We start from the raw sequence: 20,586 nt of genomic DNA, 5'->3' as shown, positions 1-20,586 counted from the left end.
CAATAAAATATTTTATATAAAAAATGTTAATTTAACAATAATGCCCGGGACAGCGTAGCTTTTATTGTGCAGTAAAACACCTTGGAATGGTTAGGGGGGGGGAAAGAAAATTTATTTAAAGAGGTGGTAAATTCCTAAAATTGTGATGCAGAATCCATCAGATTCTTTTACAACTTCTGGAGAAAAGCCCAAATTAACAACAAAATGACGTTTAATTACAGAATATGGCGTTACAAGACACTCAGGACACAGATAGAATGTAGAATCCAGTGTTTCGTTAAGAAGACACACATTAAGGACTTGATGCTGTTGTTGCAGGACCCGTATCACATGGAACCCTTTGGTACGACATGCCAGGAAACTCACTTATCAACCCTGTGATAGGACACTTAGCGTTAGTAAAGTCACAGGCTGGTTGGAGCTGATTCCTTGGACAGAATGGAGGCCTGGACAGCACACATTGTGTCCCTGATCTGGCCACCATGACCCAGCAGGACAACCCTACCCATCGCTCAGATAAGTTTTCCAGCCATTCACTTGACTTAGAACTTATGGTGAGGCGATGCCCCAAGTGTTTCGAGACTCCGGGGAAGGTGTGAGGAAAGGATGGTGGTGCATGCAAGTCATTTGGGTGGTGGATATTTCCTCTGGGCTGGCAGGGGAAGGGTAACCATACTGTGAGGGAGGAGGTGTCAAGTAGAGGCTATGACCCAACTGGTCAGTGGGGGTGCAAGGCATGTCCTTGGCGGGCTGAGGCTCCAAGGATGGAGTTGGGCAGTAGCCTGGAACTGGATTTTGGCATTTTGGAGACTGAGGATGGTGAGATTCTGGGAGCCACTGGGCACGAGGAGATACTTGTTGACCTCCGCCTGAGTAGGGTGCCTCAGGGACTGCAGTGCAAAAATGGACCCTCCAACCTCTATTTCCCCACTGGCATTGGGCCACCCCTGAGGAGAAGGAGCCACTCCGGGGATAAGGAGGGCAGTTACCACCATAAGTGGGCATTGAATGATGCGACTGACAGCAGCTGCCTTCTGTTGGTGGTCCTGCTGCATATGGCGGTGCTGAAAGAGGTGGGGCATTGTGATAACAGGAGCTGCTCAGGTCTATGTGCGGCAAGGGGGGCGGTTTGGCAGTGTCCTTGGGTCGAGGTCGCGGAGTCTTTTTTGCATGAGGTCCTCCAGGAGGATGTGCCGCAGGCGTGTTCCTGTTGACTATGGGTCCACGTTCTTCCAGAAGTTGTTGAATGTCCCTGTGTCCACGCTCCCGAGCCACGTGCCGTGGCTGATGTCCTACATGATCAGTGAGATCTCGATCAGCCTGGTGTTCGATGAGAATCCTGGCAGCCTCAAAACTTCCTTCCCGAGCGGCCAGAAAAAGAGGGGTCTGATCCTAGAGGAAAAAAAAAAAAGGGTGAAAGGAAAAAAGTAATCAATAGAAATATAAAACCAACCTAGCAGAGAGAGGTGACCTCGCATTGAAATTGTAGGGAGGAAAAAAAGACATCCAACGAGCGGTGGCAAAAGAAGTTGTGAAGAACATTTTCATATAATCGTCTTTACCCTCCCTGCTGCACAGGGTATTGCCCTCTTACCCTCTTGTCCTGAAGATCTTTGTTTGCCCCATGGCACAGCAGGGTCCTGAGTGCCGGCACGTTATTCACAGCAGCTGCCCAGTGAAGCGCCGACTTACCTTCGGGGAGAGTGAGAACAGTAAGAAGTGGAGAGAAAAGACCAAAAGACAGGAGATAGAAAGTCCTCCTCTCCTCTTTTCCTACATCATATTCCAACTGATAATGTGCTCGCTACGTATGACATAATGTAATAATAATACCGGGTACCACAGCTGGAACTCCAGTGTTTGTCAGTTACAATCCTTTCTAGAATCTTTCCTATTCTCTCCTGCGAAGCCGGTGTGATGGGGTTAAGAGGTCTTTCCAGATACACCTTGGAATGTTGGTACATACCCCTATTATCCGTCGCTCCAATATCAGCACCACACGATACCAGCTCTTCCACCATGTTTTGTACGGGGAGTCGAGAGGCCAAGATGAGCGGAGTGGACCCGTCATTCATACGAGCATCGATATCAGTCTGCCGGCATCGTAGGAGAGACTTGTGGAGAAAAGAGAGTTAGATTAAAAATGATCAATTATATAAATATTCACTATTTGTTTGAGATCTACTGGCTCTGACCAATAATTTATCCTGATGATATGCTAGGCCGGTTTAAATTGCTGCTTGATAGATACAAATACAACTGCTGTTATAAATCTAGAAGTAATATGGAAATATATAATCTTTTGTTTATTATCACAACCATCTACATCCCCCCGGCTGACAATGTTTTCTGAATTTTTGTGCCCATTTTTGCATTACTTCTTCTCACGTGACACCCATGTTCACCTGGAAAGCGCCCAGAGCATCAGCTGCAATAGCAGTATGAAGCGGAGTCCTCCCCAGCTTGTCTTGGACATTGGTGTCTGCTCCGGCGTCGAGCATGCACTTGATGGCGTCTTGCCTCGAGAATCGAGCAGCCAGGTGAAGAGCTGTCTCGCCGGTGGAATCCGTCTGGGCATTGAGACTGGCCCCCTGACCAATGAGGTCAGAGATTACAGCCGCAGAGCTTTCTACCTCTGGGGGATCTTCTCCACCGCCAACGGGTTCCAAGCCACCTCCAGCACAAATGGCTGACATTAGAGGAGTCACTCCGTCTGCGGCGATAAACACAGAATTGGCCGATGAAACATTAACCTTTTCATCATGTAAACGTTCAGATTATTGGTTCCCATGCAGAAATATCATTTGGAAAGCACCTGGGCCTCTCGCGTTGATGTCTCCGCAATCGGGTTCCTCCTGGGGTGGTGTCAGGGCAATGCATTGTGGGAAACGCACGCCCGCATCGATGTGCTGTTGACTCCACTGTCGATGGTCGTGGATGGATGAGTCTTCTGCAAGCTGTAACATTAAACGCAGTGATGAGTACGTGAGTATCTACTCAGCAAGGAGGGAAAAGAGTGGAGGGAATGGAAGCATATCTCACCCTCAAACGCCTGGACTTTGGCTGCACAATACCTTCTTCTGGGGCTGAATCGTCATCATAGCCAGGGTCATGTTTTAACGGCCTAAGAAAGAGATAAAAAGATAAAGAGGTCAAGCCATAGAAGTAATTTTTAAGAAGTCCAAGACAAATAATGTACGTCTTGAGTCAACTACAGGTTGAACCCCATCACTTGATTTCGGCAAGGAGGGTTTAGGAGGGTTACATGGAAACGCTTTTTCGACTTATTGTAATTGGAATAAGGTAGAAGATATATCTGGCTGGTAAATCCCCACATTGCATGGTCCTCCTCACGTGCCACATATGCTCACTTGAGTCGGACAGCATCTTCCCCTACAGGCTCGCGTCTCCGGCTACCGTCCGCTGCCCGGTGGCGACTGAATCCGGCAGGCAGCCACAGAACTCCATGCTGGCGTTTTCTGCTCAGCTGCACCCCAATGAAGCCCCCTATTATTAGAGCCACCAGCGCCCCAATGGATGCCATGACCAAAGGCCACTGCAGCTGGGAGAGCTCGCTGACCGAAGCTGCGAGAGAGACAGAACAGAGAAGAAGTGCCTTGTGAGAGAGAGCGAATGTGGTCATGTGGCGTAGGTTTTGTGCCAAAAAAACATGGATTTCGGAATTTGGTTGATCATAAGCACAAATTTGGAATTTAGTGGAATTTTGGAAGGGAGCGGCTGCTACCTTTTTTTTCGTCATTGTGTTGCACCCCTAGGAGAGTGTAAGGCAGAATCTCCTCTCGGTTGACGCTGATGGCCTCCAGAAAGTGCGCGGCCTCTTCGGCAGTATGGAGGCAGGGAGGCCGGTCGCACTTTGCTCCATACACCCCGAGGTAGAGGACGCAGCTGTGAATGATATTCAAATACTTAAATGTAAATCCCGTCTCTGCAACAGATAAAATACAATTTATAAGATGCTGCCGGTGGGATTTTGCTTTTTTTTTAGGAATTACCAACTACTTTTTACGTATACAACAAGAGCAGCCATTTTAACATCCTGTTTATGGGATTATTCCTCCCCATTAAGTCACAATAACTTCTACGGAGGGCAATTCCATAATTTAATAAATAATTATATTTTCGTTACTCTGGTGCCATCATCTGTCCAAATGATATCTTCAGAATCATGTATATTTATCACGTATATTTATTCTGGTTCTATGGGCCCTGCAGGTTATTTACTTATATATTTATTTTTATTTGGTTGAACCAAAATAATAATTTTCCGTGTAATGGCACGACATAAAATGTTTGGTCCCCAAGCTGCATGAGATATTTCCGCATGAAGTTTCCACGAGAGATGTTTTAAATCTACGTATTAGAATCTGGATAATCGCGAGGAGACCTTTGCTTGCGTTACTAATAAACTTAATGACTCAACGGGGTGTAAACGTGGATTTCAAGGCTTTTGGCATCACTCGAGAACTGGTTTGGTGTCTTCTCGGCACTCCCTTCCCCACCGTAAGCTACGCCAATGATCACCATTTCTTTACCCTGTTGAGACACCTGTGTTTCAGGTAACCTCTCACCCCCACCACTGCCTTCTTACCCAATAGTCTGGTCATCCTCTTCCCCATCTTCTCCTTGATCCCTCTCGGGGGAGGAGGTCGTCGTCTCGTATTCCCACCTCTGTAGAGCCTCTGGTGACAGCTTATTTGGGTTGTCCCTCTTCCGATACTTGAAGAGCATGTCTCCTTTGCTGTCCGTTAATAACTTGATGCTGGTCCGAAGGAAGATGGAGAGGGAGCGCAAGAGGACGGTCACATCTCGTCGGTGAAGCACAGGAGGGGCATAATTCAGCGCCAAGATGAGGACTCCCCCAGGATGGTCACTTATATCACTGGAGCAGTCTCCTCCATCCCAACCACACTCTTCTTTGTCACATCCTTTCTCACAGTGACCGTTGGCAAAGTGGTCGAGGCAGTATTTATCATACAGAGGGCTGAGATATCGAGGAGGAGAGGAGTGAAAAACAGAGATTTAGAATATAAGAACAATGGAAACATGAACAGGGCTCGTTCTGGATCATAAATACCCACTGCCCCATTGGGTTTGAGGTAATGACTCATTGATCAACACTTAGCTTGCGTTCCTAATGGATTCTCGCGCCAAGTGCTTCATTTCCCCAATTGACATTAACAACAACCTGGTGCCCCTAATAGCAACAATAGCAACAAACTGGGTGTCTCCATGACTGTCAGTCATATTTGGAGTGACTTTTCCGTCTCAAAAACCACACAGTGCTGATGCTTTATGGCAATGCTAATGAAGTAAATTTTTTCATTAGTTAGTCAATTAAGCAATTAAGACTGAGCCATTCTATTGTTTCCTACGGGCGGTATAATAAGGAGTTAGGAAGTCTAGTCTAGTGGATCGGGCTTAGATATTTAGTTGCCTTAAAACATTATATTATGCAAAAAATACAAACAAGTGTTAGCATGTGTGAGTGTATGTCGTTAGCAGGCATGTGTGTTCACGTTACTGTATGGAGTTAGAGTGTGTATTGAAGCATGGTGTTAGTGTAGTTGTGATTTAGAATATGGTACTAGAGTGTGTGTTTGTATATTAATGCATGGTGTTAGGATGTGTGGGGGGGTTAGTATGAGTGTGTGTGACAGCAAATGATGTTTGTATTTACAAAAGTGTGTATGTACATGTTAGTGTATAGTGTTGGCATGAGTTTGTTAGAATAAGTGTCAGCATATGTGTGTTAGAGTGTAATGGGTGAGCCTAGGGTTAGTGGTGTGTGACAGAGAGAAGGAGAGAGAGGGTGATGTGTGTATGTATGAGTGTGTAGGATGTTAGAGTGAGCAGGTGTTATGGCGTCTTTGTATGTTAGTATGTACATATATTGCAGCTAACAAGAAATACTACACCCAGACACCACTAAAACTAAAAAGGTGACAATGACATACTTGCACGACAATGTGACGTTACAGTCGAAGCCGTCATACAAACATAATTTGTTGTTGCAGTCACTGTCACAAACGCCATCTCGGAACTTCTTCCTGCACTCTGCCTCTGTGCAATTTTGCCAAGGTCCACTGGAAGCGGGGGGAGGGGTGCTTGCAAGGGTCGCGGTTGGCCTCCCAAATTCCAGACACTGGGGTCCGGAAAAGCTTCTTGGGCATAGGCAGCGAGGAAGCCCCCCGTGTGCTGGCATGCACTGCCCCCCGTTATAACAGGTGTAGGGGCCGCAAGGTACTATGGAGTCACTGCAGGTGGCTCCAGAATATCCCTGGGAACAGATTAAACACGATGAAGAACAGCGTCCCCAGATAAGAGGGGGTAGTAGAGGCATACAAAGCCAAATAATATGTTAGTTCTGTATATATATTTAGGAATCTTTATATTCTAGATTTGCTAAGTATGTAATAACTTTAAATACGGTGTGGCGGTTAAATAAATATTTCTTCTGTAATATACAAAGTCACCACAGGGCGTCCCTATAGCCGTAAGATTTGGGCCTTTTCTACTTCATCAAGAAGAAGGGGCTTCGCCACCAGAGTCTCCCATTAAGGATTGTATTTCTCGCACTGGGCTGGTCCATGAACATACAATAACTCTTCAGAACTCTTCAGACGGAGAACGTAAATATCTTATTACAGAGATTGTGAGACACGGCAGACATTTCGCATTAATAAGTGGAACGTTACCTGTGGGCAACTGCAGGTGAAGCCAAGTGGAGTATTAATGGCGACTGCGCATGATCCTCCATTTAAACAAGGATTATTCTCACAGAAATTTATTATCTTCTCACACCTTAGGCCTGATGACAAAAAAAAAGATACAAAATGTGGTTAGATAAGGAGATAAAGGAGAAAGAGATAGGAGCTACGGAGGGGTAAAGGATAGTGAGAGAGGAGAGGGGAGATAAACAGGTGCGAGAGAAAGGAGAAAAGGGACAGGAAGGAGAAGGACATCGGTAGAAGCAAGAAGGGAGGTCAAAGTGCTTTACATAAATAATAAGACCGGAAAGAAAATTGAGGGATAAATGGTTAAAGCAGAAAGATTGGAGGAAAAATGAGAAGGAAGAAGCATTAGAGGAGACGTTGGGAGAAGGTCCCACGAACAAGGAACCCAAAGGAACCCACTGAAGAAACAGAAACAGTCCTACCTGTGTAGTGCCGGTTACATTGGCACATGTAGGAATTGTCAAGCTGCACGCAGGCGTGCGTCCCCTGAGGGTGACACGGATTGGACAGACACTCATTCACGTCCCCTTCACACCTGTCACCGACAAACCCTGGGGGGCACAAGCAGGAATAGCCCCCAACCTCATCCTTGCAGGTGCCTCCATGATAGCAGCGGGGTTCTGATGTCACAGGGGCGCAGTCATCAAAGTTAATTTCACAGTGAATTCCTGTCATAGAGGAACAAAAAATAAGTCCCACATCTCCATAAAATCCCAAACCTCCCTCGAATTCCTGTTCTTTAACCCCCAACTTTCCACAGCCCCTGCCTTGGCTCACCTTGGGTTCCTGATGGACACACGCACTGGAAGTTCTCACCGTGTGCTACACACTCCCCATTGTGGTGACATGGTTGGGACAGACATGGGTCCCTCTCTGCGCATGTGTCCCCAAGGTACCCGGGTGCGCACTATAAAGCAAAAGTAGACAGAAAGAGTGTAATCTCTAGTGTTTCTCAAAAAATCTGAGATACATTTGATAAGAAAGTACCATTTGATAATGAAGAATATCCATTAATCTTTCACCATCCCCATTCCCAGCTCCTCTACATCTCCAGGGTCTTCATAGGAGACCAAACTTCTACTGGCACCCCAGGCGTTGAATAGACTCCTCCATCTATCCAAGCCTTGTTCTCCTTCCTCATTCACCTCCCTATTATAAAAATGAATGCATTCCAATACTTACCTGGCAGGAGAAGGAACCAGCAGCTTCCTTGCAGTATCCCCCGTTGTGACATGGATTTGGGGTGCACAGGTCAATCCTCACTTTGCATTGGGGTCCAGTGTATCCAAAAAAGCATCGGCACACATGAGACAGCCCAGAATCCACGCATTTTCCATGTCCACTGCAGAGAGAGTTCGGATCCACCCCTGGGAGAGGGCCGCAAGTGCGGAAAGGTAAGAACGTTCAGAGGGGAGCGACTAATCGATGTAAAGCGGAGTAAATGTAAAGATAGGGTTGCGCTGGGTACCTTCTCTGGCGGCTGTGGCCCTGCAGGTCATGAGGGGTGTCTCGCAGTGACTCCCGATCCATCCCAGGGCACAGATACATCGATAACTCGTCCCAGTCTGAGAACAGGTTCCTCCGTTCTGACACGGACTATTGGAGCACAAATCTACAGGAACCTGTGTGCACATGGATCATCGATAATGTGCAGTTCTAAATAAGAGCGCTCTACGAGGTAATAAATGTCAGGTTTATACCATAAAGACAAATAATATACATCTGATAGCTTCCTCTATACCTTCTGCCTGTTTACACCCCATTCTCTTTAGGTTGTAGGACTGCAAGCAGGGGCATCTTTACTTATCCTACCAGCGGGCGTTTAATGAATTGGTTCTTAGAACCTCCTTACCTCGCAGTTGCCCCCGGTGTAACTCTGGGGGCAGGAGCATTGATAGCCTTCCGGGAGGTCCTCACAGATGCCACCATTTTTGCATGGCTGTGGATGGCAGTGACTGAGCTGGGACTGGCACTGCTCGCCTGTGAACCTCTCCGGGCACAGGCAGGAGAAGCTGGCAATGCCATCCATACAGGTGCCGCCGTTCAGGCAGGAGCTAGAGTTATGGCCCAAGAGAAAGAGATGGCAATAAATAAATACAAATATCATCTTTTTATGCCATCGGCCCCATCTTTTTCATTGGGTCCACCCATTGTCTTCTCTTCCCTTTAGCCTGGATGCTTGGCTCCCTTCGGACTTCGGGACTGCATGACCTGCGATCCTCACCTGTTGGTGCAGTCTTGTGAATTCAGTTCACAGTCTACTCCCTCGAAGCCTTTTTCACACACACAGATATACGAGACGCCTCGACTCCTGCAGGATCCGCCATTTTGGCACGGTGAGGAGGCACATCCATCCACGTTCTCCTGGCACGTCTCCCCCGAGTACCCAGGAGGACACAAGCACAGGTAGGAGTCGTGCAAACTGACACACGTGCCCCCGTTCTTACACTTTACTAATAAAAGACACGGGGAGGGTTAGATGATTCATGGGGGGGAGGGTGAGGAAAAGGAAAGTAACTTTATAACGAGGGAGAAACAAATAAAAGGCTCGGTGCAGAAGAAAGAGTAATATTTGTATAAATTATGCAGTCTGACCTTGCAGGCAGTGATTCTGGTTTGTATCGCAGTGCGGTCCGGTGTATCCATTAACGCAGGTGCAGCTGTATGCCCCAGGGGTATTAAAACAACTGCCCCCATTCTTACAGGGATCTGTCTTACACTCATCCACATCAATCTCACACAAAAAACCTGAGAAAAAAGAGAGAGAGAGAAGATAGGAAAGGAGGGAAGGAGAGAGAGAGAAAGAAAGAGAACGAAAAAGAAATGGCAAGGAGAGAGGAGGAGAAATGAAAGGCGTGATAAAATAGAAAAAATGGGCAGAAAGAAAGAAGAAGGAAATCATTACAATCTATTTGTTCTGGAAAATACCTCGAATTCTGTGTTGAAATAAAATATGCCACATTCTGAACTAAAACATCATGAACTAAAACATTCTGTTATACGGAGAGATGATGGCGGACCTGCCCTGCTCTGGAAATACCGTAATTACAAACGTCTGCTTTTAAAAGAGTGATAGGAGATTCTGTTCAGACTGAGAACCCCTTGGACGCCATACCTTGCCACCCCACGGGGCACAGACAGGAGAGGGTCTCATCCCCAAACGTATGGCAGCTCCCTCCATTCTGGCAGGGGTCCGAGTAACACGGCGGAAGAAGGACATCACAGCGGGCTCCTGGGAGAAGAGACAAACAAAAAAGGAGTTAATTTTACCACTAAAGTGATTAAAAATATCCATGTTATGGTTAAATACGTAACTAACAACCATACACAAGGCAAGTACCAAAAAGCCGAATCACGAATGTGCATTAGATGGAGGCTACCAAGTGTCATGTAAAAAGTAACCGCCGCTGCCTTGACATCCCGTCACATACAGAAAATAAGGGACCGGGGCAGAGAACGTTGGGATTAATGGATGATTTAACCTCTTACAGGGTTAAGCCCGTGTTACCTACCGGTATATGGGGATGCGCATGAACACGTATATCCGGAAGGTGAATCCAAGCAAACACCCTCATTTAAGCACGGATCAGACGAGCAGTGACTGAGCTGAGTGTCACAGAGCGCTCCTGCGATGGGTGAGGGATATAAGAAACATTTTAGATTATTTCCTGACATAGAAACATCTTTATTGATATATAATATCTCTATTCACGCATATCACATGTTTGCAGTGTTACCGGTATATCCAGAAGCGCATGTGCAGTTAAACCCGTCCCGGTGGGGCTGGCATGTTCCCCCGTTCTTGCACGGATCGGTGGCACATTGGTGGATGTAGGTATCGCAGGCCGGGCCTGACCAATCGGGGTCACAAACACAGTGAAACCTGCAAGATGGAGGAGACCGGCGGTTACAGAAGGACGGTGGTCGTCACAGCTTTTACCGACATTTATTGAAGCTTGAATTGTTGCAGAGAGGTTTCATTTTAAGGTCCATGGACGGTGAGGTCAGTGGCAGCCAGTGGCTGGACCAGGATTATTAGAACTGCTTCCTATCCTGAAGTTCTCTCCCTTCTCCTCATTCCTCCCTTACACCGGCCGCCTCAACCAATCAACAGCGAAAAGGACCTGATCTGGGCTACCTGCTGTCCAATGCCTGGCAGCTCCCATGGACACACGTCTGGTTGCATTCGCTGTCCTGTAGGGCACAAAGAGGCAATAAGGTCCCGTGGGGGCATCGACACAAGAAACCCCCTTCGGTATTATTGCAAATGCCCCCGTTATCACAAGGGTTGGAGAGGCACTCGTCAACATCCGCGTCACACAGGATCCCTGGGAAAACGAGAGATATTAATTAGAGGACAAATAAACCCAGAAGATAAACCCGAAGCTACAACTGTGATGTCTTTTACCTGAGAACCCGGGGGCACAATGACAGCGGAAAGAGTTGACCAGGTCGGTGCAGTGGCCGTGAACACAGGGGTTACTCGCGCATTCGTCTACGTTTGTGTCGCAGGTGAGACCTTTTGGAAAGATGAGAAGATGATGAAAAGGAGAAAGGAAGATATAAAGGAGAAAATGTATCCAGTAGATTGATTCATGAGTTACAAGCAGAGGCATGAAATGGAAAGAAGAAGAAGGACGCGGAGAAGAAGGTAGAAGAAATGGTTCCAGTAACCAATAAATTGCAGTTAAAAGGACGGAGGCAAAGAAGAGGCAAAAAGAGACTGGAGTCCTTAGACGTAGCCATGAAACGGAAGGAGGAGAAGAGGCGGGATGCTGGGATAGAGAAAACGGTTAGGAGTTACCGGTAATGCCGGGAGGGCAAAGACACAGGAATCCGTCCAAAAGGTCCTGGCACGAAGCTCCGCTGTGGCACGGCTCGCTCTGGCATTCACTAATGTTCTGCTCACACCGCTCGCCAGTGTAACCAGGGAGGCAGTTACAGGAGAAGAACCCCGGGCTGTCCACGCACTCCCCGGAGTGGCACGGAGAGCTGGCGCACTCGTCTACGTCAATCTCACAGCGGGGACCCTGGAAACCTTGGGAACCAAAAAAAACAGCATGGAAGGAGGAAAAAAAAGGGGCAAAGTTCACCGAGACTAACAAGAAACCCGGTTTTTAGGTTATAAACCATGAAATAGTTAATGCGTTTACCCAAAGAGCAGCTACAGTTGTATCCCCCTGGATGATCCTGGCATTTTCCACCATTTAGACAAGGGGAGCTGGCACACTCATCCACGTCGACCTCGCACAGTAGGCCTGTAAAACCTGGGGAGGAATAACAGAGATGCCATACATCAGTCTGCTTGTCAAGAAACACCACAGGACCGGGCAAAGTTTTGGTTACATCACTTATCACACGTCACTGCGATAATATCCATTCTAGAAAGAAATGTACGTAGAACCCCCCCCAATGAGGAGGAATAATCATGCCGGTGCTGAGAAAAAGTGTATATGGCTGCTCACGTGGTATCCACAAAAGGTGCAAACAATTTATTTAATTTACTTGACCATAAAATGTGCGATTTGAGAGAAGTGACAGATCTACCGTGGGGTGATGTCCACTTACCTGCAGGACAAGAGCAGTTGGCGCCGGTTGGAGAGTTTGAGCAGAGACCTCCATTTTGGCAGGGAGAGCTCCGACATTCATCTTTCTCTAACTCACAAAGTTCTCCTTCGTATCCTGAGAAGGAAAATAGAAAGGGGTTTAAATAAATGTATTTCACGGGATAAAATCTTTACAGAAGATAACAGACATCGAGGTCCAACAGCACCCAACTGCGAAGCTCCATCTTAAAACTATATACAGGTTCTAGCAGGCTCCTGGAATAATGATTATTTTCTTTAATATGGAGAATAGGTAGGTACGGGGTATTGGTTCAAGATAAGACGGAGTTTTCATTTTTGGTACCTTTGATTGGGTCAACATCTATTATGGTCTGGGACTTCCACCTACGTTGGCCCAACAGAAGGTATCAGTGTTGGTTTATCTTACAACCTCGTTCCTTCTATGAAATCTCCTTCGTTCCACCCGTTTTCTCTAAAGTTCATTGATGATAAATGCTCGTTCTCCTTACCGGGTGAACACAAACATTTGAAATATCCCAAGTGGTCGAGGCACGTAGCGCCGTTATAGCACGGGTTGGACTGGCATTCATTCTGGTCGGTTTCGCAGCGGGTGCCGGTGTAACCCTTAGAGCAGCGGCAGTGGAAGGAGCCTTCGGTGTTCACGCACTCTCCACCATGCTCACAGGGAGAGGAACCTGGAAGCGAAAGGAGAAGAGAGAGAGAAAAAGCGAAACGAGTGAAATGCGAAAAAGTGAAATGGCGATACCCGAGAACTTTCTAAATGAGCCAATCACAAGACTCTTTATTAACTCTTCATGCTAGGCGCCGGTGAGTGTGTGGGGGGGGCTTTGCAAGGCTCACCTAACTGGCATTCATCGAGATCCTGGTGGCACGTAGGTCCGGTGTACCCGGGCTGGCAGCGGCACAGAACCGTCTTAGAAGACGGCTGAGAATCACAGGTGGCAGCCGGGTGGCATGGGTTATTCAGGCAGCCATCTTGTTCCTGACACAACAAGCCTGCGGGAACAGATTCAGAAGAGCGTGGAACGGATCACAAAAAAACCCCCCAAATACAACAAATCCAGAAAAGAGACCGGCTCTGACCGGAAAGACCCATTTCTCCACAGTATTCGAGTCCCAAAACAGTTATTTAAATACAGAATCTACCAAGTATCCCTCATTTTCTAGGAGCTCCGGACGTTTGCTGGGTATGAGGGTATCATGGGGTTCTATAGCCCTAAAAGCCCCGATAATGCATACAGAATGAGGGGCACAGGGGTCTGGGTCCTATAGAGGGACTTTTGAGAATTACAGCCCAAATAATTCATCTGTATTCTATATAATAATAAAAAAATTCATCAGGTATAAATTATTTTTATTTTGGAAAAGTATTAGTTTATATTTTAGTATTTAGTTTCACGTTTGAGACCTTAACCACTCACCGATTCTGCCAGGTGGACAGAGGCAGATATAGGTCCCCACCTGGTCCACGCAGGTAGAGCCCAGCGCACAGGTGGCCGTGAGACAATCATCGATGTTGTGTTCGCAGTTCTCCCCATTCCAGCCGTTGACGCATACGCATTTATACCCCCCCGGCATGTTTTGGCAAGTGCCGCCATTCCTGCATATGCCAGGAGTCTGACATTCATCGATATCCCGGGTGCAATACCAGCCTGAGAAGAGCGAGCACACGAAAAATGATCCAATATATAATTCCGGCGAGAAGTTTCACTGCAATGGACCGGAGAAACGTGTCGGGTTACCCGGTTTTGGATACTTACCCTCCCACCCAGGGGCACATTGACAGGAATACGACCCCAGTCCGTCTTTGCACGAACCCCCATTCTGGCACTTGTGGTTGATACAATCGTCGATGTTCTCTTCACATTGTGACCCCGTGTACCCTGTAACAGGAGACCTGACACCAGTGAGTTTATTACCATCCAGCCGCCATATCCTACACATTATTCCCACCTGGAGTTATACCTGACCCCCTCACCTGCCGGGCATGCGCACTGGTATAAATCCGCGTCCCTCTGCTGGCACTTCCCTGCATTGAGACAGCTGTCTGGGGCACACACACCTCTTCTCATCTCACACCTGTCCCCGTGGTACATAGCATCGCACACGCACTCAAAAGAACCCAACAGGTTCTTGCAGGTCCCGCCGTTCCGACAGGTTCCCACCGCCTGACATTCATCGATATCCTTCTCGCAAGCTTCGCCCTCAAAGCCCGGCGGGCACAGGCACACGAAGTTAGGCACGGTGTTGATACATTTTCCATTGTTCATGCAGCGGTTTGTTGAACAAAAGTCCAGGTACTCACAGTGTTTGCCTACACAAAAAAGGGTGTGTTATCTCATTGCCTGCTTTACACTTAGTTATATATATAAGCGGTATGTATTATAGCGTGATTTTTCTATGTTCCGTTGATATTTATGAAGAAGATGTTGGAGCAGATCCTCGACTCTCCTACGGCCCCTGTATTACTGGGCTGTCTATCTGGGCCTGGCCCCTTGGAGGTAAGTTTCCATCCCTTCCAGTCGCTTGTCTCACCTGTCCACCCGGGCAGACACTGACATTGGTATTCTGTGGCTGAGAAACGTTGACAAGATCCACCATTTTTGCAGTTGATAGATGCGCAAGGCTCTACATTTTGGCAGCGATCGCCTATAAATCCAATCGGGCACCTGTACGTGTCAGAACGTTTGGGCAGAGCACATTAATACAGACATCAGAATGGGATCGAACCCCGGGGTTCCACCTGACAACAATTCCACACACATATTATGTGAACTATGTTATTATGTGTTACTTTAGTAGGGTTTGGGTCTTCAACTGGGTCATACCAAGATGGTGATCATACAAAGGCAGCTGAATGACAGCGTTCCCTGTAACCCATCTATTAAGCAAACATCAAACCTTAGTGTGCAGGAGACACCAGTGAAAAGGCAGGGGATATAAGCCTTTACAACCAAAGAAACAAAGTAACATGTCCTCTCTAGCAGAACTTGGCATAGAAAGATGGAAACCATCGGCTGCCTCACTTGGCGTGTTCTGTATTGTCTGAGTACCGTTACCTGCACATCCATGTCCCGTTCTGCTCTTCACACACGCCTCCGTTTGTACAAAATTCCTGATGATTTATACACTGTAATCCTGTGAGCAGAGGGCCGAGAGGGGCCAAAGAGGATGAAGGTAGAAGAAATAGACCAAGAAATGGATAGAGTTAGAAAAGGAGATTGGGAGCGGAAATAGTGAGATAAAAAAACTATTGTTAGAAAACATGGAGAAATAGCAAATATAACATTTATACGCAGAGAGCGATAAAAGTCTTACGAGCGGGGTATAAAATAGGTGACTGGGGGTACTTGGTGGATGTCGGAAAGACCCCAGGAACCAGACTGAGTATTAACCATTTTCTGTCCTTTATCCCAGTTTTTTTTTTTAGCCCCGTCTTGGTCCTTGTTTACGTTTTTCGGCCCCGTCATCGAGGCGTACCTGTTTTTTGTCGAATTTCACTCCCTGGGTAGCCAATACGTACCTGCTATCCCAAACTTTTATTATTTATTATTATTTAGTATCCCCAGAACGTCCTGTTACATTTATATATATCGGAATTTTGTAGAATTGTGCATTCGGATTCGTACAAAATGCATTGTTTTATGCATTTTGCTGAAAACAAGGAGGGGCCCCCCAATGAAAATGTATTTTATTATTATTGTTATTATTATTAATAATATTATTTTAAATCATAATTATTTTAGGGCTATTATTTTAATTTTATAATTAAAAGACATCTCTTTATATGATATGAGTTGTGTTCTGGTAATAAAATTACACAACCAGCAAAGCTTCATATTTTTATAAAGTGCAAAACAAACACAAATGATTGAGAAAATATTGTTCACAAATTATGCAGGGTTGGGGGCCGAGTTTTGTTTCAGCAATAGACTCCTGGCAAAGCCTTGTAGAGCACAAAATAAACCACTGTAAAAGGTTAACACAAAAACCACAAATATCGTCCGATTTCCACATAAAGAGCTCTGAACCGGCATCCTGTCCTATAACCCGCCGCCTATTTCTGATCCCACCGCTGACACCAAGCGCGACCTCTCTATGAGGGATTAACATGTCCGAAACAAACATTGTGCTCTGTCGCTACATATCCCCTGATCTATTATAACAAAGAGAAACCACAGATTTATCACCTGTATTCAAGCAGGAATTTCACCTGTAGGATAAATGGTGAGAAAAGCCCCAGTTGTGACGCTTAGACGTCATTAAATAAAAGTAGAACACGAAGGAGTGAGCCCCAGACGGTGTGACCCCGAGAATCTGCCCATTTACCCTGAAACCCTGAGACTCGGGAACAAAACCAGAAGCTTTCGTGGTATGGATCTAAAAATTTCATTTTTTGTACTCAATATAAATATTGTGAGTTTCCAAAGGCTTCTTAAAGTGGATCCTACAAAAGTACGCTGGAACAGCCATCTTAAATATTTATAGCGGAATTTACTAATTATGCCAGCCAATAGGGTTTCTCTTAACCTTTGGTGGAAGCTGATTGGCCCTCATGGTCTTAAAATGAGGTAAATACTGTAAAGCAAACATATATGTTGTATTTCTCAATATGAAGAACATAGAGGACTCGCTTTAATAACGCTAAGGTCCCTGAAGGCGACAGAGTTATTTGAATTTCACATACAATGAAGCCATTAGCATTGTAATATGTTTTTAACATCCCGGAAACATTTTTTGGCATGCGGCCCCCAGGGGACTGAAGTTGGACCCCTTCTAGGAAGTGGAAGCTATTAAAGAGTCTATGGGGAGGGCGCGTATGGTATACATGCATGATGCCGAGAAGAGTAAAGCGTATGCAGGATACAGGAGGACCGCGGACAATGTATAGAATGCTAAAATGTATAGCTTAGTATTAATGTTGCACAATTAATGAATGCTTGAGCTATAAGATGAAAGAATCCGCAGCGGGAGAGCTGGGGAGAGCTGGGGAGAGCGGGTGATGATGAATGGGGTGGAGAGCTCTCTTTTCCTGTTATTTTTCCTGTTTTGTTGGGAACTAAATAAATATAGAAATGTAATGATTCCAAACCGGCCGAAAAACCAAATAAATTCACAGACACATTACCAATACCCCTAATTATATTCATCCACTCCGTGAGCCCCAGCATGCATTATTATTATACACATCAGATGCTTTATTAAGTAATAAAATAAAGTCGTCTCTCCTGTAAATCACAGAAATTCACGGCCGATATTTCATACAACCTCTAAAAGTGAAATGTTACCTGGAACCCCACAACACACCTCAAACTCACCTTATATACCAGATACAGTCTAATAACCGAGGTTGGGGCAGCTGCTTGGATTTATTTTACTCAATCCTTCGGTCCGCACCAATTTCTCGACAGCACCTCATCACCCTCAGCCAGCTGATCGGGGGTCAAAGTTTTCCCTTCTTTAAAACTCTATTACAATGTATCAGCCGCTAGCAACATAAACAGCTCTGTCCGTGAACCGGCATCCTGTTCTGTAACCTGCCGGCTATTTCTGATCCCACCGCAGACACCAAGCGCAACTTCTCAATGCGTCCAAAACAAACATTGTGTTCTGTCGCTACATATCCCCCGATAGCCACATCTATTACACCAAAGAGAAAGCACAGCCTTATCGCCGCAGACAGTATTGTCTTCCCCGGATCCCTGGATTTTGGGTACAGCTTGGTCATTGCACGTCCACCATGCCTCGGTTCCTCTACAGATCTATTACTTTCCACCACTTTTATTTAGTCCCATTAAGGCCCCTTCAATGCCTCTTTTCCTAAACAGCCCCCAATTCAGCGCACGTCAGATCTGACCCTGCTGCCCCAACCTGAGAAATGAGTTTCTTACCCCGGCAAAGAGGCAGACAGAGGAGGTACAGCCAGGTCCAAAGGGTGCCCATCGCGGCGTTTACATTAGCCCAGAAAAGGCAGGTTCTCACCAGCCGGCAGGCACCTCAACATTTTTTTTGCCACCCCCTCTTCCCACACACCTCCTCCCCAAACTTACAATAAGAGAATACGTGAGGTCAGAGGCAGGAAAGCGCTCCCCCCGTCCTATATCGTTATAGGACATACTGCACCCAGTGCACTTCCTGACCGCAGACAATGGGGAGAGCCTGAGAACGGAGCCGACAGGAGCGGGGGGGGGGAGGGTTATGGGAAATATTAGGGTCTGAAATATCTGGAAATGAGTAAAAGAAACGTGGAACCAAGACAGCTCCGGCAGCTTCAAGAAAATGCCTTCACGGCGAACTCTTACTCAGAAACGCACAAAAAACCCTGCGTTGCACCCAATTGCCGTAAAACCAGTAATCCCAAGGGTTCTACCCGGGGCAATAAACCCTGCGGCAGTTAAAAGGTCAAGGGAAGACTTGATTTTTAGTGAATACTCACAACCTTTTCCCCCATTCCCCAGCTGAATCCCCACTTAACAATGTCCCCAGTTTAAAATTCAACATTTAAATCCCTTTTTTTTCGGGAATCAGCATTTGCCTGACTATAGCGAGCACACAGCGGAGGACCCCTGGACATTCCAGGGAACTCTCTGGGTTTGCCCCCCTAGTCTTACCATGTTTTGCCCCAATCTCAGGGTCAAGGGGCAGATTCTGAGGGTCACACAGTAGGGAGCTGCCTCCTTCATAATCTATAGGGAGCTAATGATATATAAAAGACTCCTAGCCGGTGCTTTTGCCCCTAGTATGCTATTGATACCCCTGTGTAAATATAGGTGACTCGATTAACTGACAGATCAGGGTTTCCATGAGGTATCAGTGTCATTTGCTTAACATATTTGGCGAGTCGACACTGCATGATGGGCCATTAAAGGGTTAAAGTCTCAGGGTAAGCTCCCGGGCTGGTAACAGCTGTTAAACCGGGCAGAGAATATTCTAGAAGTCCCGGACCAGCGCGTTTTGAGCGTTATATGATCAATCACATGAAAAAAAAGGTGCAACATTATAAAGTAGTTTTTCATAGGCCGTTGCATGGTGAGGTCATAAAAAAGGGAACGGTGTAATAGACTGCCACACGGATGTATGAATGCTTCTTATTTTATTTATGTGCAATATAATTAAACGATCTAAAAGTCACTGAGACTCCAGTTCCCGGACTCGCTGCTCGAGTTCCTGGATGGTGCTGGCGAGGGCGGCGGGGTCTTGGTAGAAAAGAACGTATAATCGCCTCTCTTTTTCGAGTCGAGACGTCTGAATGGAATGCTTCTTCCTTTCCAAATCTCGGAGACAGTCCAGACACCAATGGTTAAACTGAGAGACACACGTGTAGAGCGCTTCGAACGAGTGTGTAAGAGCCTACGCGGGAAATAGAAAGGTTATGATCACAGAGATAACATGACTTAAATATACATTATTGGGGCTTTTAGGGCTGAAAAACCAGTGATACCCTCATACTCGGCAAACATTCCGAGCTCCTAGAAAAGAGGAAAAACGTAGCGGTACTGACTGGGTCTATAAGCTGCAGGTTCCGGGTTCCTCGGCATAGACTTTGGTAAAGTTCGTTGCACTCGGCTTCCAGGCTGGACACCTGCGGAAGGGGGCCATGTAGTACCCCCCCTAGCGATGCCACCTCCTGCACAAGCAATGCCCCTTTATGTTGTAAGGCTTCATACTTAGGAAACAGCTCCTTTCGGCTGGTCGGTTCGTTCAGCATAATAGACAACCTTAGAGATATAACGTGACAGCGAGACGCGAATTAACATTCAGAATGTATGAAGGGAGACTAAGAGGCACGAAAGGACCGAGGGCTCCAAAGATAGAGAGAAAGAACGACAGACCGAATCCAGATGTTCAGCTCCATCTGTGAAAGGGGGAAGAGAATGATCGTGATAAAGAAAATTGCTGGGAGTTCCCCTTTTTGGGTTAAAAGACCTTAAAGTTCGCAGAGCTCCATCTGCTCCACCGCGGCTTCCTTTACATTAAATCATCCTACGAGGTTTACCAAAAAAAACATCCAACTGAAATCCAGGAACCAACAGACGAAAACGGTACTTACCAACCAGAACAGAAAAACAACAGATTCCAAAAACAGGAGAATGGTGCGCGAGATAACTAAAAATATACAGAAAAAAAATAAATAAAAAAAAATAAAAAATAAAAGATCTAGTCGCCGGTTCCTTCTGCTGTAAAGACCTTAATCAGTCGTTGGTCTCATCTTAGATTCAGGAGCCGTATGCCTATCCCACGCA

At 46.3% G+C, this 20,586-nt stretch overlaps 1 protein-coding gene across 1 annotated transcript; it reads right to left on the bottom strand.

Annotated features, from left to right (window-relative positions):
* Window positions 1-549: 549 nt before the first annotated feature.
* On the bottom strand, window positions 550-18,286 carry LOC149280406 (uncharacterized). Its single transcript, XM_089500650.1, has 30 exons — window positions 18,235-18,286; window positions 14,322-14,657; window positions 14,104-14,226; window positions 13,765-13,995; window positions 13,184-13,339; window positions 12,832-13,017; window positions 11,909-12,022; window positions 11,560-11,793; window positions 11,164-11,274; window positions 10,894-11,083; window positions 10,493-10,638; window positions 10,268-10,381; window positions 9,351-9,503; window positions 8,980-9,208; window positions 8,608-8,809; window positions 8,224-8,377; window positions 7,938-8,122; window positions 7,533-7,662; window positions 7,178-7,423; window positions 5,976-6,081; window positions 4,610-5,002; window positions 3,746-3,906; window positions 3,372-3,585; window positions 3,043-3,124; window positions 2,816-2,957; window positions 2,675-2,713; window positions 2,406-2,635; window positions 1,967-2,114; window positions 1,595-1,692; window positions 550-1,392 (listed from the first exon to the last, which is right to left on the bottom strand). The coding sequence occupies exons 1-30, from the start codon at window positions 18,284-18,286 to the stop codon at window positions 550-552; spliced, it is 5,748 nt and encodes a 1,915-aa protein (XP_089356776.1).
* Window positions 18,287-20,586: the final 2,300 nt, after the last annotated feature.

This window comes from Sceloporus occidentalis, unplaced genomic scaffold (assembly GCF_023333645.1).
Source record: "Sceloporus occidentalis isolate IW3139 unplaced genomic scaffold, rSceOcc1.0.p SCAF_157, whole genome shotgun sequence".
In the NCBI taxonomy this organism is placed as follows: Eukaryota; Metazoa; Chordata; class Lepidosauria; order Squamata; family Phrynosomatidae; genus Sceloporus; species Sceloporus occidentalis.
Note: the sequence above shows the minus strand (reverse complement) of the source record. Positions and strands in the feature narration are given on the sequence as shown.

Coding starts and splice junctions, on each gene's coding strand:
- LOC149280406 (XM_089500650.1), bottom strand. CDS start 18,286: ATGGGCACCCTTTGGACCTGGCTGTACCTCCTCTGTCTGCCTCTTTGC. Junction 8,810..8,979: donor TCACAAGACTGCACCAACAG/GTGAGGATCGCA, acceptor CCATAACTCTAG/CTCCTGCCTGAACGGCGGCA. Junction 8,378..8,607: donor ACACCGGGGGCAACTGCGAG/GTAAGGAGGTTC, acceptor ATGTGCACACAG/GTTCCTGTAGATTTGTGCTC.